The sequence below is a fragment of the Ranitomeya variabilis genome, chromosome 8, assembly GCF_051348905.1.
Source record: "Ranitomeya variabilis isolate aRanVar5 chromosome 8, aRanVar5.hap1, whole genome shotgun sequence".
In the NCBI taxonomy this organism is placed as follows: Eukaryota; Metazoa; Chordata; class Amphibia; order Anura; family Dendrobatidae; genus Ranitomeya; species Ranitomeya variabilis.
Window position 1 is genome coordinate 157383070 of NC_135239.1, and position 24564 is coordinate 157407633.

At 44.4% G+C, this 24564-nt stretch overlaps 1 protein-coding gene across 3 annotated transcripts in view; it reads right to left on the reverse strand.

Moving 5' to 3' along the window:
* Positions 1-762: 762 nt before the first annotated feature.
* The window catches only part of CBY1 (chibby 1, beta catenin antagonist), a 37799-nt gene continuing 13997 nt past the window's right edge, over positions 763-24564 (reverse strand). For all 3 annotated transcript variants that reach the window (XM_077276833.1, XM_077276831.1, XM_077276832.1), the window contains exons 2-5: positions 19689-19829; positions 14290-14395; positions 2305-2417; positions 763-1238 (exon numbers count right to left, since the gene is read on the reverse strand). In XM_077276833.1, coding sequence (XP_077132948.1) covers positions 1158-1238; positions 2305-2417; positions 14290-14395; positions 19689-19766 — 378 coding nt within the window. In that variant the 5' untranslated portion in view covers positions 19767-19829 and the 3' untranslated portion in view covers positions 763-1157. The remainder of the gene's footprint in view (positions 1239-2304; positions 2418-14289; positions 14396-19688; positions 19830-24564) is intronic.

Genomic DNA, 24564 nt, shown 5'->3' on the forward strand with positions numbered 1-24564 from the left:
ATATCCACGTCTCTGTTTTTTACGTCCATCTGAAATCCGTGTCAGATCCGTTCCCATACATTAATAAATGTATATGATCACATCCAGGTTCCTAGATCTATAATAGAGATGTAGCTGTAAAAATCAAGATGCCACTCGGATGTTCTGTTTGGGATCAGATTTTTCTTTACACACCAATAGAGTTGAATGTGAGAGTCTCATCTGAGACTTAGGCTGCCGTCACACGATCAGTATTTGGTCAGTATTTGACCTCAGTATGTGTAAGCCAAAACCAGGAGTGGGTGATAAATACAGAAGTGGTGCATATGTTTCTATTATACTTTTCCTCTATTTGTTCCACTCCTGGTTTTGGCTTACAAATACTGATGTAAAATACTGACCAAATACTGATCGTGTGACGGCAGCCTTAGATAGTAGTAGTGAATTCTGCAAATTTATTTATTTTTCCTTATGGACAGTTCCGATTAAGAAAAATCATCTGAACAGCCCTATTGTATAATGTGTCAGTGTCCTGTCCGATTACAAATCTGATAGCACATGTCTGAATGAGCCCTTATTCACAGCTCTAATCTCGTTCGAGTCACAACAGCGGATTTTGTCACGCGATGCAGGTCAGTGTAGCCTCAGCCTAAATTGTACTGAACTGTGCTGTGTCTACAATTCTGCAAACACAATGTGTGAGACCACCAAGATTCATTAGAATGCATTTGGGGTTTACACCTACAATTTTAAAATAAACAATGTAAAAGACAACAAAAAAGATACTGAAAGTATTATTGTATTCAAAATTTATATAGAAATAACACAAATATTAAAAATGCAGCATCAGCAGGCGATATGCACAAATGTCATATTCAAATAACAAAACCCCTAAAACTCAAGAGGTTTGCCTGGTAATTTGGCTACTCGGGGAGAGATCGCTAGTAGAAATGACATTTTACCAATCTAACATTGCACGTTTATATTTACAAATAAATAAGTGAACTTTGTGGAATGAAGCTAAAGCCCTGCTGAAGTGAACGGGGAGAATGGTCCCAATAAGATGTAAGACGCCTGGAGCAGTGGGGGATTAGGAGAGGAGCAATATTCTGTACAATGAAATTACTCCATCATGGGCTGATCCGGGGTCATTTGGGTTCCCTTTCCGTATATTTCATTCATTTCCTCCGTCCACTCAAGCTCTTCATTTCCTCCAGTTCCTTATCCTTTAGATGGGATTCTGCTGTAGCCTCGGAGAGCTATTGAGAAAGATAAAACATATTGCATATTACAGCCTTCACATGTACAGGCTCAACCATTGCCCCAGACTACTATTATAGTAGTGATTCATGAACTGGCTGACAGCCATAGATCAGGCTACTCCATACTAGCAGAGGGCGAGTGATAAAGTCACCCATTGCACTGATCATCCACTTATGCAACCATTTCCTCTACTACAGGATTACAGGCCACGGAGACCACTCGCTCTCTAATAGCGGAGTGCCGCTGCTGAAAGGGTCACTTCCCTCTGCCAGATCTCCCGTACTACCTGAGCACTTTCCAATCAGAAATGCAATACATATGTATTACTGATGTACCATGAAGAGGACGCAACACTGTTGTCAAGGTTTTTTAGAATGGAGAAATTAGAAAATACAGCTTTACAAAAGGTAACATAAAAGTGTACCAACTAACGTTACTCTTCTAGGCAGGGAAAGGAAGCCTTGAGCACAGTGCTTCCTCTATGTAAGGGGGCATGTCAATATTAGACTTACAAGTCATACAAATGGAGGTCTACACTGTATAATCAGTTGTAGATTGATAGAAAGCACCCAGGATGGTATGTTTTCATACAATCATCAGGAATACCAGTCACAATCCCCCATTTAATGTTGGGTGTGCAAGCCCTCGTTGTATTATTTTGCTTCTCCGATTCCCACGTGTCTCTGCAGTCCGTGGATAGGAACAGTATATAACACTGAAGGTGGGCAATGATGGACTTGCTCTGTGGCCCCTTCAGAATCAGGAACAGTGACGTCTCTACGGTCCGGCTCCCACTGTCAGAAGGTGATGACATATCCCAGCTATAAACCATCACTTTGTGATTACAGAAAAGAGTTATTCATTTTCTAATAACCCTTGGCAATGATTCATCAGGCCCCGCGATCTTCACGCTGGTCCTGATGAGGGGGTTTGGTGGAGTGCGAGGCTCAGGTTATCTATCCTATAGATAGGTGATTAAGGGGGTTTTTTTTGTGAAAACCAGTTAAAGAATTGCATGGGCACTTATGCAGGTGCCACAGATGTAATGTCACCATTACTTACCATATCCAAAAGCAGCTCTACTTTCAGACGAAGCAAATTATTCTCCTCCTCCAAATGTAGATTCCTCTTGCGAAGACGTTGGACTTCCTTCTGTGATCCGATGCCCCCTGATTCTATCAGATGTATTGTTATATCGCATACAACAGAAAACAAACTGAATAAATGCATGTCCTATTCACACCGCTAGAATCTTACGGTATACAGCACTTTTCCCCGTTACGCACAAGCAAGCCAATGTCTACATTCCACTACTGGACAAAAACTCTCAAGATGACACCGTAGACGGCCACTGATCAGCAATTCTCCAAACCCATTCCCAATTCCTCTAACCGGCCATAGTGCTCAGAGCTTTGGCTGATGAATTGTTGAACCAAACAAACTAGAATGGCAGCCACATGTAAGAAGACGCAGAAACTGGTTGAATTTGACCATGCTAATAACCATTACTTGACAAAATTATCTATTATAGAATTATATTAAGTAAAATAATGTCATGATTCCTAACTGCAGAGTTAAATTAACCCTTTAAGGAGTGGGCTATTTTTCCTTTGGTGTGTTTATTCCCCCATCCTTTGACAAGCCATGACTTCTTTAACTTGTCTGTGTCAATGGAAAGTTAACTCTCTGCAATACCGCTCTCGGACAGGAAGGTCAGAGTCCCAGCGTGGTATGGGAGCTAATGTGGGGACTACAGAGTGAGGACATGCCGCTCCGCACAGGGGAAGCAGTGGGCCCATGCCGCTCCGCACAGGGGAAGCAGTGGGCCCATGCCGCTCCGCACAGGGGAAGCAGTGGGCCCATGCCGCTCCGCACAGGGGAAGCAGTGGGCCCATGCCGCTCCGCACAGGGGAAGCAGTGGGCCCATGCCGCTCCGCACAGGGGAAGCAGTGGGCCCATGCCGCTCCGCACAGGGGAAGCAGTGGGCCCATGCCGCTCCGCACAGGGGAAGCAGTGGGCCCATGCCGCTCCGCACAGGGGAAGCAGTGGGCCCATGCCGCTCCGCACAGGGGAAGCAGTGGGCCCATGCCGCTCCGCACAGGGGAAGCAGTGGGCCCATGCCGCTCCGCACAGGGGAAGCAGTGGGCCCATGCCGCTCCGCACAGGGGAAGCAGTGGGCCCATGCCGCTCCGCACAGGGGAAGCAGTGGGCCCATGCCGCTCCGCACAGGGGAAGCAGTGGGCTTGTCAGTTGAAGGGACGTCACTTGCGAGCTTTGTCATGCGTGGTGCTGACAGTCTGCTGATGCTTTGAAATGCCATATTCAAGCAGAGAGGAGAGTGACGTCTGATCTGAGCATGCATGCTCAGACTGCTGGCACTCACCAAGACGTAGCCCCATCCCCACCAGTGATGTGCCCTGCTCTGTTTGTCCTATTCTAGTCTCCAGATCTGAAGTAGCAGAGCCAGAATCAAAACAGCAGAATACATGACCCACAGAGAGATGAACTTACAGGAGCAGGGCAGGTATTAAAAGTGTATTAATGTGTTAACACAAACAAGGAACGTGGATTGGATTGGGACAGCTGCACGGCTCCTGGACTACACTAAGGTACCGACTCGAGGAACTTGGGTGCCCCGCTGTGAAACAATGTATGAGAGCCAATAGTCCAGAAAATGAAGTGGCGCATGGCACTCACCGTCCTTAAATGTCTGCCGTTTCGCGCAGCAAAATGTTCTTCTACGGTACCCGTAGAAGCGCATTTTGCTGCACGAAATGGCCGTCGTCCAGTGCGTCTCCGCGATATGTCGTCCTGCTCTTTTATATGATTTTCCAATAAAGGACGGTGAGTGCCATGCGCCACTTCATTTTCTGGACTATTGTATTAAAGTGTTAGTAAGGAAGAGTTAGGACAAATGAAAAGTGGTTAACCCCTTCACCCCCGGAGCTTTTTCAGTTTTCGGTTTTTGCTCCCCTCCTTCCCAGAGCCATAACTTTTTTATTTTTCCGTCAATATGGCCATGTGAGGGCTTATTTTTTGCGGGACGAGATGTACTTTTGAACGATACCATTGGTTTTACCATGCCGTGTAACAGAAAACAGGAAAAAAATTCCAAGTGTGATGAAATTGCAAAAAAAGTGCAATCTCATACTTGTTTTTTGTTTGGCTTTTTTGCTAGGTTCACTAAATGCTAAAACTGACCTGCCATTATGATTCTCCAGGTCACTACGAGTTGATAGACACCTAACATGTCTAGGTTATTTTTTATCTAAATGGTGAAAAAAAATTCCAAACTTTGCTAAAAAAAAAAAAAAAAAATTGCGCGATTTTCCGATACCCGTAGCGTCTCATTTTCGTGATCTGGGGTCGAGTGAGGGCTTATTTTTTGCGTGCCAAGCTGGCGTTTTTATTGATACCATTTTGGTGCAGATACGTTTTTTTGATCGCCCGTTATTACATTTTAATGCAATGTCGCGGCGACCAAAAAAACGTAATTTTGGCGTTTTGATTTTTTTTCTCGCTATGCCATTTAGCGATCAGGTTAATCCTTTGTTTTTATTGATAGATCGGCCGATTCTGAACGTGGCAATACCAAATATGTGTAGGTTTTATTTTTTTTATATTGTTTTATTTTATTTTTTTTTTAAATTCGTTTATTGATTCCAGAATAAACAAATAATGCATACATTAGCATTTATCATCATTAATTATACCACCGAATACAATAAATACAGAATATCATCATATCCAGAACTTACAGGGGTAATAAACTGTGCATGCTAAATCATTAGCACCTATAAAATATCTACTATACAACTTTAACCGTAAACAGTAAGTCGCCAAAAGGAAAAACAGATTTGAATCCTACTCCACAAGCGATGTCCCAAAACCACAAGCCCATTCTCCCATGCAAGTATTTAATCAGCGCAGACTACAGAGTATGATGAGAGGAGTTCCACCTACCCCAGATTTTTTCGAATTTACCTGGGCATCCCCTATTTTGGTATAGTGTTCTCTCATATGGGATGACCGAGTTCACCAAGTCAATCCAAACTCTGAGAGACGGGGAGGAACCACCCATCCACCTTAACGCCAGCACCTTCCGTGCCAAGAAGAGCGTCTCTCGAAGAAAGATCCCAGTATAGTGATTCCAGGCTTCTGCATCCCACACTCCGAACAAGCAGGTCAATGGCTCAAGTGGCACAGGGACTGACAATAAAGATGTTAATAGTGTTGTGACCTCTTTCCAATAATGAGAAATTACCGGGCACCTCCAAATCATATGGATAAAATCTGCATCTTGTGCATGGCATCGCAAGCAATCTGACGAATGGAGGTGACCCATTTTAAAGAGTCGCGTTGGGGTCAAATAGGTCTGATATATAATATACAGCTGGGTCATCTTGTTATTAACTGAAGGAGAAACTTTAGTTGGAGACTCTAGAATATCTCCCCATTCCTCTCCCAATGTATCGGGAAGAAGTCCCTCCCACTTCCTTTTAAGGGAGTCAATAATAGACCCATCACCCACGGATAACAAATATGTATATAAAGAGGAAATGAGTCCCTGAGGACCCTGTGATTTGAGAATGCCTATCAGAGGTAGAGACGAGATCGTTCGACCCGCACCTATATTTCGCATATATGATTGAAAAGCTGACCTTAGCTGTAAGTAACAGAAAAATTGAGATCTTGGGATATTGTAGGTGTCCTGTAACTGATCGAAGGATACAAAAACCCCTTGGTCATATACATTGCCCACCGAAAGAACACCGTATGAGATCCAGAACTCAGTAGATGGGTGATCCAGTAATTCTGGAAGATAACTATTATGCCATAGTGGCATTTCAGCTATTACATCTGCAAATTTAATAATTTTTTTGATTTGTCTCCATATCAATCTCGCCAGTCGAAGTAAAGGCAGCAAACGGGGAGCATTGACTCTGTCTGTTTCCAAAAATCCCAATGGACAATCAATCCGGGCAGAGTGGAGTAAATGACTCTCTGAATTAGGTAAAGAGTTATTAGGCATCCATTTGCTCAATGCCTTAGCCTGTCCGGCAAGATAGTACCGATAAAAGTCTGGCAAAGCCGCCCCACCCCCCCCTTTTTGGTCTCTGTAGAGTAGATAGTTTAAGTTTGGGTCTGGTCTTCCCCCATATAAAGGATGTAGTCAGGGAATTTAAATTTGCGAAGAAGGACTTGGGTATTGGCATAGCACTGTGTTGGAGACAATAATTAAGTTTGGGGAGCAATATCATTTTAATTAAATTGATGCGGCCTGCAACAGAGAGGGGAAGCTTGCTCCAGGTTATAAATTTAGATTTGACCAGGTCTAATAGTGGGTGAATGTTAAGTTGTAGGTCTAGCCGACTATATTGGGACATATGAATACCCAAATATTTGAAACTGGAGACTACAGGTAGTGACGAGAGATTTTCGAGACATGGTATCGGAGCATGAGACAGGGGCATTAGGGCAGATTTGTCCCAATTTATATAGAGACCGGAGAATTTACTAAATTTGTCGATGGTCGTTATTACCTGCGGTAGGGTTTCTTCTACTTTATCCATAAATATGATCATGTCATCGGCATAAAGACCGATGGTATCTACACGATCTGCAATATTAATTCCCTTAATATCCGTAGAGGACCTTATGCGTATTGCTAAAGCTTCTATCGCGAGGGCAAAGAGAGCCGGTGATAAAGGACATCCCTGACGGGTTCCCCTGTGCAAGGTAAAAGAATCAGAGATAGAATTATTCACAATTACCCGTGCCCTAGGATTCCTATATAGTGTATCTATCCCTCTAATAAATTTGTCCCCAAAACCGTACTTCCGTAGGCATGCAGAGAGGAAAGGCCACTCAAGAGAGTCGAATGCTTTGGCTGTATCTAGTGACGCCAGTGCCCAGTTATTATCCAGTTCTAAAGAGCTATATTGAATCACTGATTGGACCCGTCTAATATTGATGGAGGTACTTTTCCCGGGCATAAAGCCTGTTTGATCTGGGTGTATAAGATCTAGTATGATCGTATTTAGTCTGGTGGCCAAGATTTTAGTGAAGATTTTATAATCTACGTTCACCAATGATATGGGGCGATATGACCCAGACTCCAGGGGGTCCTTTCCCTCCTTCTTAAGTACAATAATATTTGCATCGTAAAATGTTTCAGGCATAAACTCTCCCTCCCATATACCCCGGAGTACCTTTAGTAAAAGTGGTGCCAGATGGCTCCGATATTTTTTATAGAACTCAGCGGGAAACCCGTCAGGTCCAGGGGCCTTCCCGGTAGCCATGTCCACTATAGCATGTTCCACCTCCTCCAGAGTAAACTCGGCCTCCATAAAAGCCTGCTGGGTTGGATTCAGTGAGGGGAACGTTATGTCCGATAAATAGTCCATACACTCAGGGACACCAAAACTACCACCAGATTCGTATAATGACTTATAATAATTACAAAAACATCGGAGAATCTCTTCAGTAGAGGATACCAACGAACCATCAAGTGCACGAATCTGTAGCACTGTATTGGAGGTATTATGCTGGCGTACTATAAAGGCTAGGAGTGTACTGGCCTGGTTCCCCAATTCAAAATAGGATTGACGGGTAAAAAATAATTTGCGCTTCGATTTAGTGTCTATATGTTGGGTGTATAATCTTTGGGAGGTAAGCCATTCCACCCTGTTACCACTGGTCTGACTAGCCACATAGGCGGCCTCCGAATCCCTCAGTCGCCGTTCCATCTCATCATCCTCCCCTGCCGTCACCCTTTTTATGTAGGAAATTGTGGAGGACAAACATCCCCTTAAATATGCTTTTAGAGTATCCCAAAACAGATTAAGATTCGAGGGGTCTGGGTGGGTAGAGACAAAACAGTTCAACTGATCAACCGTTCTATCACTAGAATCAATCAATTTCAACCAGAAGGGATTCAATTTCCAAGGTATATGGTTGTTTGGCTGACCATATTTAAATTTGAGAATGACTGGACTGTGATCTGATATTCCCCTATTACCATGTTCGATACTATCCACCCATAATGCCAGGTCACTAGATCCAAATATGTAATCTATGCGAGATAGAGACTGTCTAGTTGATGAATGACAGGTATATTCTTTTGTCTCAGGGTGGCGTGTCCTCCATAGATCCAACCATCCGCTACTGCCCATAAATAGCGCCAATTGAGAGGGGGATTGAGGAGGAGGTCCCCCAGGTGTCCCTCTGTCTAGTTTCAGTCTGTCTTTAAAATTATCCATGACTAAGTTAAAATCTCCCATACAAATAACGCTAGCATTAGGATAATTTAGGGAGAAACCCAGTGCCATGCGGAGAACCGATATATTAGCCGGGGGTGGATTATAAACACATAGTATCACATATTCTCGCGTATTAATAAAGGCATGTACAAAAACAAAGCGACCTTCGGGATCACGTCGTGCCTCCCTAGCCTCCCACCTAACATTCCTATGTATCAACAGAGAGACCCCTCTGGAATAACTAGTATGGAATGCGTGAAGGGACCATTGCACCCACGGCTTTTGTGTACATTTAACTGTGTCTCTGGTCAAATGTGTCTCCACGAGTGCTACAATATGGGGATGATACCTTTTAATCTGAGAAAATACCTTGATTTTCTTACGGGGGGTCTTAATACCCCGTATATTCCACGTCATATATACAATCTCAGACCCCATATCCACGCTTAAAAAAAAGAGGGAGTAACATACATTGCAACCTGGGCAGGGATCAGGAACATCACGCAGAGCATAAAATTATCATTGGCGACTAGCAAACATATCAAACAGTCAAAACTAGTGTAAAAACCCAAACAAAACAAAATTTGAACAGTGGAGGAGTATAATCTTACACTCCTACAGTCAGATAGAAAAGGGGATACCCTCACTGGAACCAGCGTCCGGTATTGTTGATAAACTCAGCACCAATACGGAAGGCTCCAATTTGTGTTGCCATTGGGTGAGGAGAACAACTTAGGAGTCCGGCACATTAGACCCCCTGTATGACCGCAACCATTCGGTTGCCTCCGCTGGGTCAGTAAAGAACAAGGAGGAGCCCTCATGGACAATGCGGAGTCGAGCTGGGTAAAGCATGGAGTAGATGATGTTCTTATCCCTGAGCTGTTTTTTAACTTCCACAAATCGGACTCGTTGCTTTTGAAGTTCCATGGAAAAATCCGGGAAGATTGAAATAGTAGCGTTATTGAATTTAATAGGGCTCTTCTGCCTTGCCAAGCGGAGAATCGCATCTCTGTCTCTACAATTGAGGAGACGCGCCAAGAAGGGCCGAGGTGGAGTTCCAGGAGGTAGAGGTCTCGTTGGGACCCGATGGGCCCTCTCCACGGAAAATGTTGAGGAGAATCCATCTCCCAGGGAGGTTTTAAGCCAATCCTCTAGAAATTGCTCAGGTCGCTGACCCTCCGAGTGTTCTGGTAGGCCAATAATTCGAATGTTATTACGGCGCAATCTATTTTCCAGGTCATCTGCCTTTTGCTTCCAGGCATTGACAGAGCCGGCGGCCTTTGAGAGCTTAGCCTCCATTGGGGTAATGGTGTCCTCTATCTGAGACACTCTTGTTTCAACCTCTGAGATACGCCCTCTCATAGCCTGCATATCATGGCGCAAGCGACCCACTTCAGTATGTACGTCTTCTATTTTCTCAGTGAGAGAGGACCTGGTGAGGGATATAGCTTGCATCAGTTGCTCAGATGCTTGCTTAAGAGTTAGTTCGCCTTGTTCCCCCTCCTCATTACTGTCAGAAGGGCGACTTTTGCGCTGATTCTGCGAGGGGTTATTTCTGAGGGTAGGTACATTATCAGGGGCATCTTCTCTGGCATATTTCTTTAACTTGTCAGCAGCCCCCCCCCTCCTTTAGAATGTTGCATGGCGGTTAATAGAGGGTCTCCACAAAAGGATCAAACTTATGGTTATGATAGTCTATTCTCCAATATCAGAGCAGGGTCAGACACCAGGATATACCTCAGGGCGGCAGTTAGATAGGCAGGGAATTGCTAAGTACGTGTAGGAGCAGCAGCTAAGAATTTATCCAGGCACCGAGTCCCAGAGCAGCCCACAGCCCCCACAGGCAAAACAGTAGGGAGGGGGGATAATCCCTCCAGAGTTATGGCGCCAACAGGAGTATATCTGATAAGGGGGTGCAGGGCCCAATCTTCCAGGGCACACACCGCACCACCCCTCTGTGATTGCAGGCTTATGGCTCACTTCCTGAACTGCACCGCGGCTGTACTATATAGCGCCGCTCTCCTTGCTGCTGGAGTGCGCGCTGTGATATTAGCTGCAGCCTCTCCAGGGACCGCCCGCCGCCCCAGACCCGGCACCTGTTTCCTCCTCGGTGTTCCACAGCGTCCCCGCTGTATGTAAATGTCTGCTCCGTCTCAGGGGAACGCACCCGGCTTCGGCCGCCGCCGGCGCTGTGTCCTTCCCGCCGGAGCCGCGCTCCAAGATGGCCGCCGCAGCTCAGGGACTTTGCCGCTCACTCAGGCCGCCGCTGTTACCGGCGTCCTGGGACTCCGAAATCACCGTCCAGGGGGGTCACCGGTCTCCCGAGGTCCAAAGGCACCGTTCCAGCCAGTGCAAAGTATAAATCAGGGGGATTAATGGCAGGATTATGACCAGGATATCGGGAGCTTCCAGAAGGTGCGTCCTCTCTGCTAGCTTACATAGCCACGCCCCCATATTGTTTTATTTTGATTGGGGCGAAAGGGGGGTGATTTGAACTTTTATATTTTTAAACACTTTTTTTTAAATTTTGGCATGCTTCAATAGCCTCCATAGGAGGCTAGAAGCATGCACTACACGATCGGCTCTGCTACATAGAGGTGAAGCACAGATCACCTCTATGTAGTAGAAATGGTGGTGTACTTTGAACGCCGACCACAGGGTGGCGCTCAAAGCAATCGGCCATCAACAACCATAGAGGTCTCAAGGAGGCCTCTGGTTGTTATGGCAATGCACCGCTGACCCCCGATCATGTGACGGGGGTCAGCGGTGCGAGCACTTCCAGCCGGGAGCGCTAGTTAAATGCCGCTGTCAGCACTTGACGGCGGCATTTAACTAGTTAATGGGCGCGGGCGGATCGCGACTCCGCTCGCGCTCATTGCGCGCACATGTCAGCTGTACAAAACAGCTGACATGTCACAGCTTTGAGGTGGGTTCACCGCCGGAGCCCACCTCAAAGCGGGGGATCTGCCAGCTGACGTACTATTCCGTCAGCTGGCAGAAAGGGGTTAAATTAGTAGTTGAAAAACTCTTTACATGTTAAGTGGGGACTTAAGCATTATTGTTATAGGGGCACTCAGAATACTGCGACCATCAAAGGTGCACATGGGGCATTATTACATTATTGAGGCAAAACGTGAACACTTTTCTAGGGCACTTAAATTAATATTTTCTAGGGGCTATTTTACAATCTAGAGGGCATTGTACATTGTAAGGGGCACAGTAGTGGGCATTATTATATGGGGCAGTAAGAGGAGCCACTATTGTACCACACAGCAGGTGCAGTAATAGGGACAAATATGGTAGCGGCTCAGTATTGGGGTATCAGCAGAATGAGGAGTTTGTGCAGGGTGGGGATAGATGTGGCTGGTGCCCATCTATCTCTGTAGATGAGTCCTGGCTGGAGAAGTTGTGATGTCGGTCTGGGCCAGATGGAAGAGAAGGGAAAAGTGAACAACTCCATCAAAATGAAAGTCAGCTATAAGTCACTATACTCTATACGTGACCACTCATGTGACCATCATGCGACGTCATCGAAGGTCCATCACTCACTGCATTCTTAGGAACGGAGGCAGACGCTTGCACCGCTGAGGGCCAGGGTCCGTCGGAGGGGTGAGTATATCCATATTTTTTATTTTTATTCTTTATTTTTTACATGAATATGGATCCCAGGGCCTGAAGGATAGTTTCCTCTCCTTCAGACCCTGGGAACCATCCAGGATCGCTCTGTGCACCCGTACCCGGCGTATAAGACGACCCCCGACTTTTGGGACAATTTTTAGGGGTTAAAAAGTCATCTTTTACGCCAGAAAATACGGTGTGTATATGTATGTATATATATATATCTGTACTGTAATCTCCTATATGGTCTGCAGAGCTGGTATCTACCACTATATGGTCACCATATGGCGGTAATATCAGTGTTGGTCTTTGTATAGCGATTTATTTTTAGTAACAGGATAGTCATCGGCTGATGTTTCCGTATACACACTATTAGGCTGCACCACCGTAGTTGTAATCATGGTTACTTGGTTTGAGGCCCATTCATATGTTTTGTGCCCCCCCCCCTCCTGAGCTGAACCCCTAGCTATGGTCTGGGTATCGGTGTTCTCAATGATCTCTGAAGATTTAACAGGAGCCCAACTGTGCAAGTCAGTCCAGTTCCTGCAGCTGATCATGCATTACACTGGATCAGCACTGCACGTATATCTGTTATGGAGCATTTGGTAAAAATAACTTATTTAAGTATATATATATATATTTTATGACTGATCCAATCCAATAGTATATATGAATAAGTATTCAATTACAAACTGTGAGGCTATGTTACAGCCAGGGGGCGCTGTATGATAATGAAACAGTGTCCAGCATGATTGTAGATGGCCGGTATTTGTCACAGAGGGAGTCTGCGCTGTAAGCCTGTAGTATTGTTCAGGGACCTGTAGTCCCACAAGTATTTGTATAGTTAAAATGGAGGCCTGCAGGGTTAGTCGGACAGCTGGGCCGGACTGGCTAACCATACACACCTCCCACCTAAGGGGGTGGTTACAGGTACATAATGTGACCAGGGTTTGGGTCACATGTTCAGAGTGTATGGTCCGGAATGGTCAGTGTGTAAAGTCCAGGATAGTCTGTGTGGGAATATCCTGGAGTGGACTGGATTCCTGGAAGCACATGGTGAGGCCATGGACTGAGGGCCTGTGTTGGAAGTGCCTGGGACTGGACTTCCTGAATAGCGCACAGAGAGGCCGTATCTGCAGAGCCTGTGATGGCCACTGTGTTGGGGAAGCTACAGTTCCGTCTGTTAGTCTGGACTATCTGAAGTGCCCTGGTCACAAGGACGGTGACCCCAGTGAGGCAGCTTCCCTGGGAACCAGGACTGACAGGAGTCAGTGTGTGGAGCAGGAGCTCCTGTAAGGTAACTCCAGATAAAAGGGGGTTACGGGCAGAGAAGTATCTGCCACTGGAACAGACTGTCGGTGGTTAATATGTTCCGTTAATGTATATAATGAACTGTATGTGACGCGGTTTATGAGTCTAAAAGAAACGGAATAGACTGTTTGTGAGAAACCGTGCCCGAGTGCTTTTATCCTGTTGCCAAGCGAGTGTCTCCCAACACACTCAGGTAGCGCTATCTCACAAAACATAAATACATCAATAAGTGTTTATACAGGAAACAGTCAATAAATAAGGACCCACAGCAAATATCATAAGTAATATATATATGTAAATAGTTTGACAAAGGAAGCTCACCCACCAAACACCCAATGCACGTTTCACTGTTGCTTCGTCACGGGTCAGGGTTTTATTCCTTGCCTGTTTCGCTGGAACTACCTGTATTTAATGGTTTTTAAATGTTGTACCTAATAAAGTTTATTAAGATTCTTAATTTATTTGTGTTACTTTTCCCTGGTACAATTTTCTCTTTTGGTCATATTCATTATTTCAGTGTCCTATGGGGAGCGTTACAGTTATTACCCTCTAGGATTACAGCCTTTGGCTACTTATGTACTCTGACATTTGGGTATTTGCTTCTCTAATTATCATTCAATGTAACATTTCTTAACACCAGCAGACAAGTGAAGGGTTTAATAAGGTGTATTGTCCTCCCACGAGAGCATCACTTGCCACTAGGACATCAGGAATGAAGACACATGAGCTACAGGTAAAGAATGGAGGGGAGATTACCAAGGTTAATAAGTGAATTCCTCAAGAGTTCGAGGTTCACTTCTCATGGTTTGTACAAATATGAGACAAAGCATTGCCTGCACTGCAACAGCACATTTACCTGTAATCCACTGGCCATTTTCAAACTTCAGACTTTGCCCTGCAATACTGATACTGGGGGCCCCGTAATCCAAACCAAGCTCCACCTCCTTTGTTGACCGGTCCAGCTAGAAGAGAAAAAAAAAAAAAAGGGATGAGATGGGAAATCTACTAAGTAAAAATTGAATAAACAATAGAGTGCATCTAGTGCACAGAGCAATACAAGGTGTAATTAATCCCTTCCTGACACGCCTATTCTCCGTTTTTGTTTTTTTCCCCTTCTTCTAAGAGCCATAACTTATTTTTCTGCTCCCATAGCCATATGAAGGCTTGTGTTTTGGGTGGACGAGTTGCACTGTTAAATGACTCCATTCATTTTATCATGTGAATCACTTGAAAAATTGTAAAAACACATTTCAATGCATTGAAATTGCAAAAAAAAAAAAAAAATCCACAATTTTTTTTTTCAATTTACAGTATGCATTATACAGTATCACTTATGTCACCATTTTCTGAGACCCCGTAATGTTGTCATCTTTCGGTCAATGGGGCTGTGTGAGGGCTTATTTTTTGGGGGTAGACACAATGTTATGGTCACCTCTTCTTGCATTTTTGCAGTTAAGGCAGCAGAAAATGTTTTCTCATTAAGATGTTGATGGATAAGGTTACTTTTATTTTTTGATAGAATTTTATGGATGTAACAACACATTTCTCTCCTTTATTTTTAAAGGGGGAAAAGGAGATGATTAGAAGTTTGATTTTTTTTTTTGCAATATTTTTAAATAACTTTTTGTCACTTCTCACTGAATTCATTAGTCCCCTTTGGCGACCTGAACCTGCGATCATCCGATCGCTTGTGCTATATACAACGATACTAGAGTATTGCTGTATAAAGCAAAAATCACGGCCCCCTATGAAGTACCGTCCTGACAATGTACGCAACGTTTCCAGTATTTCGGCGGATGCGCCAACTGAATTTTTATAGTGTAGAAGGAAGGATTCCGGGGACGAGAAAGATTTTTTTTTTTTCCCCGGGTTGGAAAATGCTTCCAGGCATGCTCAAATGTAAAAACAGGATCCGTCACGCAGGATCCTGCGTCCATAGGCTCCCATTCTGTGGAACAACGTATGACGCAGGAGGCGTCCTGGCACGTTTTTCCACTCCAGACAAAAAACGTTCCTTTGAACGTTTTTGCTAAACGACGGGCCGTCAAATTGCGCAGGATCCAGCGCACGACGGACGAAACGTGTGGCGATACGTCGCTAATACAAGTCTATGAGAAAATGCAGGATCCTGTTTTCTCAAAAAACAACGTATTTCGACGGAAGCTCAAAGACGGAAGTGTGAAAGAGGCCTTACATCAGTTTGGTAGGACGTTGTTCCACAGTCTATATTTATCTCTGTGATACATAGTCTTGGGAAGTGTGGTCTACCATGTTGGCACCAGTGCTTTTCACCCATAGCAAATATTCTCTTCCTATCTTTATTTGATTATATATGGTTTTTTGGTTTAGCAGATATCTGCCGGGGTGATATCCATAGCAAAGATTCTCTCTGTCCTCATTGGGATTGTTCTTGCCTTTTTCAGCCTGGTAGGACTTTGTTCCACTGTGTTTCTATCCAATTTTGTGACATATATTTCTGGGAAGTGTAGTTCACCACATTGACTCTCCTGATATATTCAGATGTGTTTTTACCTTCATTGTGATTCATGACTGTTGACTATTCAGGTAGGTTACATGTGGTTTTGCCATATCTGATAATCAGCTGTCAAAGTGCCGAGGCGTATTTCCATACACCGCTCACGGTATGTCCATACACCGCTCACGGTATGTCCATACACCGCTCACGGTATGTCCATACACCGCTCACGGTATGTCCATACACCGCTCACGGTATGTCCATACACCGCTCACGGTATGTCCATACACCGCTCACGGTATGTCCATACACCGCTCACGGTATGTCCATACACCGCTCACGGTATGGCCATACACCGCTCACGGTATGGCCATACACCGCTCACAGTATGGCCATACACCGCTCACAGTATGGCCATACACCGCTCACAGTATGTCCATACACCGCTCACAGTATGTCCATACACCACTCACAGTATGTCCATACACCGCTCACAGTATGTACATACACCACTCACAGTATGTCCATACACCGCTCACAGTATGTCCATACATACACCGCTCACAGTATGTCCATACACCGCTCACAGTATGTCCATACACCACTCACAGTATGTCCATACACCACTCACAGTATGTACATACACCGCTCACAGTATGTCCATACACCACTCACAGTATGGCCATACACCACTCACAGTATGTCCATACACCGCTCACAGATACACCACTCACAGTATGTACATACACCGCTCACAGTATGTCCATACATACACCGCTCACAGTATGTCCATACATACACCGCTCACAGTATGGCCATACACCGCTCACAGTATGTCCATACACCGCTCACAGTATGTCCATACACCGCTCACAGTATGTCCATACACCGCTCACAGTATGTCCATACACCACTCACAGTATGGCCACACACCGCTCACAGTATGGCCATACACCGCTCACAGTATGTACATACACCACTCACAGTATGTCCATACACCGCTCACAGATACACCACTCACAGTATGTACATACACCGCTCACAGTATGTCCATACATACACCGCTCACAGTATGTCCATACATACACCGCTCACAGTATGTCCATACATACACCGCTCACAGTATGTCCATACATACACCGCTCACAGTATGTCCATACATACACCGCTCACAGTATGTACATACACCGCTCACAGTATGTACATACACCGCTCACAGTATGTACATACACCGCTCACAGTATGTACATACACCGCTCACAGTATGTCCATACACCGCTCACAGTATGTCCATACACCCCTCACAGTATGTACATACACCACTCACAGTATGTACATACACCACTCACAGTATGGCCATACACCGCTCACAGTATGTACATACACCGCTCACAGTATGTCCATACACCGCTCACAGTATGTACATACACCGCTCACAGTATGGCCATACACCGCTCACAGTATGTCCATACACCGCTCACGGTATGTCCATACACCGCTCACAGTATGTCCATACACCGCTCACAGTATGGCCATACACCGCTCACAGTATGGCCATACACCGCTCACAGTATGTCCATACACCGCTCACAGTATGTACATACACCGCTCACAGTATGTACATACACCACTCACAGTATGTACATACACCACTCACAGTATGTACATACACCACTCACAGTATGGCCATACACCGCTCACAGTATGTACATACACCGCTCACAGTATGTCCATACACCGCTCACAGTATGTCCATACACCGCTCACAGTATGGCCATACACCGCTCACAGTATGTCCATACACCGCTCACAGTATGGCCATACACCGCTCACAGTATGGCCATACACCGCTCACAGTATGGCCATACACCGCTCACAGTATGTCCATACACCGCTCACAGTATGTCCATACACCGCTCACAGTATGTCCATACACCGCTCACAGTATGGCCATACACCGCTCACAGTATGGCCATACACCGCTCACAGTATGTCCATACACCGCTCACAGTATGTCCATACACCGCTCACAGTATGTCCATACACCGCTCACAGTATGTCCATACACCGCTCACAGTATGTCCATACACCGCTCACAGTATGTCCATACACCGCTCACAGTATGTCCATACACCACTCACAGTATTGTGAGTGGTGACTGTAGTCTTGCCGTGCATTGCCCCTATGACTGAGAGCCGGCAGCTCCCAGGAGGAATTAACTTTATTTTCTCCTGTTATCTGCACTTTCAGTGTAGCGGCCCGGACAGCAATATAACACTATTTATCTGCATGCAAATTAACCCTACATCTGCAAGTAAAAACAATTTTCCAATGTGACCAGTTCCCTTTAAATTTGTATAGTTTACATTTAACTTTTAAAGAAAAGTTGTTTAGCATCGTCATAATTTGAGGCCCAAAACGTTTTTTTTAATGTTGACAGGTGTGCAAGGCTATTTTTTTTTTTTTTTTTTGCAGGACAAGCTTTAGGTTTTATATATATAGGTGGCTCCTGCTGCAGGTAGTACAAGCTCACCTGCGCCATGCAAGCATATTAGAGACCTTCCAAGAGCACCTGAGATATATGCCATATGGCAGGAACAGCTTACTATAACAACCAGATGGTAAATTCAAGACTGCGTAAATTAGCTTTGTAAATACATGGTATGATTTATCTTGTTCCAATCCTGCATTGCAAACTAGAATTTCAGAGCTGCCTTCACAGTTCTCATGTTAGAGCTTACATTTCCCCACATTTCTGCTTGTCTGCACAAAGTATGAGCTTCTTATGTGCTCTGTGCTGTAGAGTAATCTGATGTAGGAACTAATACTCCCAGTGTATTATGTGAGCGCAGCTAAAAGGCTAATCTGATTACAAGCTTAAAGGGAGTCTCTCACCAGGTTTCTGCTACCCCATCTGAGAGCAGCATAATGTAAGGGCAGAGGCCAAGATTCCAGCGATGTGTCACTTACTGGGCTGCTTGCTGTAGTCTTGGTGCAAATGCTATTTTCTCTGCTGCAGATCTAGCGGTTCTCTAAATGCTGAGCTCTCTATAACCCCGCCCCCACCACTGATTGGCAGGTTTCTGTTTACACCGAGCATAGGCAGAAAACTGCCAGTGTTGGGGGCGCCGTAACACAGAGCTCATTAATATGGAGGACTACATGGCAGCAGATTTACTAGTCCTGTTGCGATAATCTCCTGGTGATAAAACTGATTTTACCAAAAGTACAGCAAGCAGCACATTAAGTGACACATAGCTGGAATCAGGGTCTATGTCTCACATTATGCTGCTCTCAGATGAGGTGGCAAAAACCTGGTGACAGATTCCCTTTAACAAAAAACAAAACAAAGGCCGGGTCTTAATTTTGAGGATCATCTTATATCATTATTAAAATGAAACTGCACCTAATCTTCCGTATACTCCTGTATAACCCATCAAAAATAGGTATGTGGGTGTTCAGCATATATCACCATTCAATGATCGCACTTTTAAGCTCACGGCTAGAAATATAACAGGGCTGCTGGCTACATCACTCATCTTGGGTTGAGTCTGAAATTGGCAAGTAAACAGGTTTAAATGAGAGACTGAACCAAAATATGAGTAAAAGCCGGTGTTTTCAGTAAGTGGCCAGAAAGAGGAAAAGACACAGCGTCTGATGGTGCAGTAATCCTACGGTGACTCCATTTAGGCCTACACGACCACCTATTTAATTCAGCACATGCACTAAATAACAACATCTCCATACAAAGAAGAAAGGAGGAGAAATAGAACACATACTGCGTGTAAGTTGGAAAGCGATGCCGATTTTCTAGGCGGCGTTTTCTTCGGACTAAAGGTGTTTCCAAATAGCGGCATCTTGCCTATTTTCCAAGTGGAGTCCAGATCGGAGCAGCTATGCCAGCAGGGTGTACTCTCCTACTATAGAAACAAAGCCAGCACTGATTAATGCCATCATTTTCCTCAGCTTACACTAATGTCATGGTGCTCGTCCCTCCGATCGCCCAACAAGCAGGACGGCAGCACACCGTGACAGGTAATAAAAGCATAGAGCAATGGCCTACCAAGCTTTATCACTTCGGACATGCTCACATGTGGCATTTTTTAAGCTTTTTTTCGGCGGCAAAAAAAAGTACCAGCAAAGCCAATGCGATTTCAAAAATATCGGGTACATGCCTGTTTTTTTTTTCTTCGCATTTTTTTTTTTTTTTTTTTTTTTTTAAATCAGCAACATGTCAACTCTCATTGTTTTGCAGTATTCGTCACCTATTCCAATGAATGGGAAAAATGCAAGTGAAAATACAATGTTATTCTTGCAGGAAAAAAAAATAACGCTGCAAAAATGCCATGTGTGAACATACTGAAGGGATCTTGGAGTAAACAGGGGTCAAGGCACAGTCACTCTTCAATTAAACTCTTTCCATATGTTTTAGAGCACATGGAGGCCATGCTATAACCTTTCTATTGGCTCTGGTTGGCTACGTCTTCAAAAGTAGCTACTGCAAGTAAAGTGCAATGTCAGCTTACCGAGGGGGGTTCCAGTCATTGGCATTGCTTCAATTTAAAGGGGTTGTCCAGCCTTAGGGTATATGTCTGCACTCACTCTGTGACGGCAGACTTGTGAATCCTCAAAGCGTGCAGTGAGGACTCTATTGCAGGCACTTTAACGCAAAGCATGTGATTTGCACATATGTGGTCACACACCAACAAGACGTGTGTGGCCTAACTCAATGTATGTGTATTGAGCGAGGCAGGACACGACTAGTTGGAATGTGACGGAACTATGCGAATTGCATACTTGCGTTCACATGACTTCTCGTTCTCAGCGTTTGCACTGGAGAATCCTCACAGTGCGCAGATTAACAAGTCTGAGGTCAAATAGAGCAGCAACTGAAGACTTATCCCTATTTAATAACTTAACCCCTTCATGACCCAGCCTATTTTGACCTTAATGACCTGGCCGTTTTTTGCAATTCTGACCAGTGTCCCTTTATGGAGGTAATAACTCAGGAACGCTTCAACGGATCCTAGCGGTTCTGAGACTGTTTTTTTGTGACATATTGGGCTTCACGTTAGTGGTAAATTTAGGTTGATAATTTTTGCGTTTATTTGTGAAAAAAATGGAAATTCGGCAAAAATTTTGAAAATTTCGCAATTTTCAAATTTTGAATTTTTATTCTGTTAAACGAGAGAGTTATGTGACACAAAATGGTTAATAAATAACATTTCCCACATGTCTACTTTACATCAGCACAATTTTAGAAACAACATTTTTTTTGCTAGGAAGTTATAAGGGTTAAAATTTGACCAGCGATTTCTCATTTTTACAACAAAATTTACAAAACCATTTTTTTTAGGGACCACCCCACATTTGAAGTCAGTTTGAGGGTTCTATATGGCTGAAAATACCCCAAAGTGACACCATTCTAAAAACTGCACCCCTCAAGGTGCTCAAAACCACATTCAAGAAGTTTATTAACCCTTCAGGTGCTTCACAGCAGCAGAAGCAACATGGAAGGAAAAAATGAACATTTAACTTTTTAGTCACAAAAATGATCTTTTAGCAACAATTTTTTTATTTTCCAAAGGGTAAAAAGAGAAACTGGACCCCAAAAGTTATTGTACAATTTGTCCTGAGTACGCCGATACCCCATATCTGGGGGGGGGGGAACCACTGTTTGGGCGCACGACAGGGCTCGGAAGGGAAGGAGTGCCATTTGACTTTTTCAATGAAAAATTGGCTCCAATCTTTAGCGGACACCATGTCGCGTTTTGAGAGCCCCTGTGTGACTAAACATTGGAGCTCCCCCACAAGTGACCCCATTTTGGAAACTAGACCCCCCAAGGAACTTATCTAGATGCATAGTGAGCACTTTGAACCCCCAGGTGCTTCACAAATTGATCCGTAAAAATGAAAAAGTACTTTTTTTTTTTTTTTTTTTCACAAAAAATTTCTTTTAGCCTCAATTTGTTCATTTCCACATGGGCAAAAGGATAAAATGCATCCTAAAATGTGTTGGGCAATTTCTCCTGAGTACACCGATACCTCACATGTGGGGGTAAACCACTGTTTGTGCACACGGCAGGGCTCGGAAGGGAAGGAGCGCCATTTGACTTTTGAATGAAGAATTAGCTCCAATCGTTAGCGGACACCATATCGCGTTTGGAGAGCCCCTGTGTGCCTAAACAATGGAGCTCCCCCACATGTGACCCCATTTTGGAAACTAGACCTCCCGTGGAACTAATCTAGATGTGCGGTGGCCACTTTAAACCCCCAAGTGCTTCACAGAAGTTTATAACGCAGAGCCGTGAAAATAAAAAAACATTTTTCTTTCCTCAAAAATGATGTTTTAGCAAGCAATTTTTTATTTTCACAAGGGTAATAGGAGCAATTGGACCCCAATAGTTGTTGCCCAGTTTGTCCTGAGTACGCTGGTACCCCATATGTGGGGGTAAACCACTGTTTGGGCACACGTCGGGGCTCGGAAGGGAAGTAGTGACGTTTTGAAATGCAGACTTTGATGGAATGGTCTGCGGGCGTCACATTGTATTTGCAGAGCCCCTGATGTGCCTAAACAGTAGAAACCCCCCACAAGTGACCCCATTTTGGAAACTAGACCCCCAAGGGAACTTATCTAGATGTGTGGTGAGTACTTTGAACCCCCAAGTGCTTCACAGAAGTTTACAACGCAGAGCCGTGAAAATAAAAAACGATTTTTCTTTCCTCAAAAAATAGAATTATTCTTACCGTTAATTCGGTTTCTAGGAACCTTCCACGACGGCATATGGAGGTTGTCTCTTTGCCCTGATGGGGAACAGGAAACACAAGAGAGGTTAAAAGCACCTCCCACCTCCCATTCACCAGTGACTTATAACTGAAACCATAGCACCGGTTACCTTCTGAGTCCCAGAATTAATCCAGGAAATATAGAGGGTGGGAAATTAGTGCCGTCGTGGAAGGTTCCTAGAAACCGAATTAACGGTAAGAATAATTCTATTTTCTCTAGTCACCTTCCACGACGGCATATGGAGGAATACCAACTAATTGGCACTAGGGAGGGACAACGGCCTGAAGAACTTTGCGGCCGAAGACTAAATCTCTGTTGGATAATACATCCAACCTATAATGTTTGGAGAAGGTATGGAGAGACGACCACGTAGCTGCCCTGCAGATCTGCTCTGGAGTCGCACCTGCTCTCTCTGCCCAGGAGACCGACGTAGATCTAGTTGAATGGGCCTTGATTCCTACTGGAGGTAGTTTATTTTGAGCCAGGTAAGCTTCTGTTATGGCTTTTTTAATCCAAGAAGCGATGGTACTCTTGGCTACTTTCTTCCCCTTATTTTGTCCTGAAGAGTGGACAAAAAGGTTGTGATCGACTCTAAGAGCACTGGTTTGATCTAAATAATGTAGCAGGATACGTCTAACATCAAGAGTATTAAATTTTCTTTCCTCAGAGTTTGCAGGATTACTACAAAAAGTTGGTAACACTATCTCTTGAGAACGATGAAATTCAGAGACCACTTTTGGGAGGAAAGAAGGATCAAGACGGAGAACTATTGAGTCCTCTCTAACCAGTAGATAAGGTTCTCTTATTGATAAGGCCTGTAATTCACCCACTCTTCTAGCTGAAGTTATAGCTACCAAGAAAATAGTCTTGTAGGCGAGATTCTGTGGGGAACAGGTAGACAAAGGTTCGAACGGTGGACCTGTAAGGCCTTGAAGCACAATATTAAGGTCCCATGGAGGAACTATAACTTGTTTCCTAGGGTTCATTCTGTTTGCTGAGGTCATGAACCTTTTAATCCAGCGATGCCCTGCTAGATCTTGGTCAAAGATGGAACTAAGTGCCGAGACCTGGACCTTCAGAGTACTGGGTCTCAGACCAATTTCTAGGCCTCTTTGTAAAAAGTCCAATATCTTAGATATATCTGGCTTAAGAGGGTCTGGAGGGTTAGGCAGACAAAAAGATGAAAATTTTTTCCAGATTTTATTATAAATAGCATTTGTTACCGGTTTTCTGGATTTTTGAAGAGTAGCTATAACCGGGTTAGATAGCCCTTTTGCTCTCAGCACATTGGCTTCAGAAACCACGCCGCTAAATTCCACCTCTGAGGATCCGAGTGAAGCACTGGGCCCTGGGAAAGGAGATTGGCCTTCGATGGCAACATTAACGGTCCGTCCACCTGAAGTTGAATAATCATGTTGAACCAACTTCTCTTGGGCCAAAATGGAGCGATCAAAATAGTTGGAGTCTTTTCTATCCGAATCTTCCGTAGCACTTTTGCCAGGATCGGTATGGGTGGAAAAGCATATGCCAGATGAAATTGCCAATCTTGAACCAAGGCATCTATTGCTCTGGGATTTCCTCTTGTATCCAGGGAAAAAAATATTTCTACTTTCGCGTTCTGGTGAGAAGCAAAGAGGTCGACCTCCGGGAGACCCCATCTGTTTACCAGTAAGTTGAAAGTTTGCCGATCCAGACTCCATTCGCCTGGGTGAATATCCTGTCGGCTCAAATAATCTGCCTGAAAATTGGCAGTACCTTTTAGGTGAGTTGCCGTCAGAGACAGTAGGTGTTTCTCGGCCCAGGCAAAGATTCGTGCAGAGATATTTTTCAGACTGGTGAATCTTGTACTGCCCTGATGCCTGATGTGA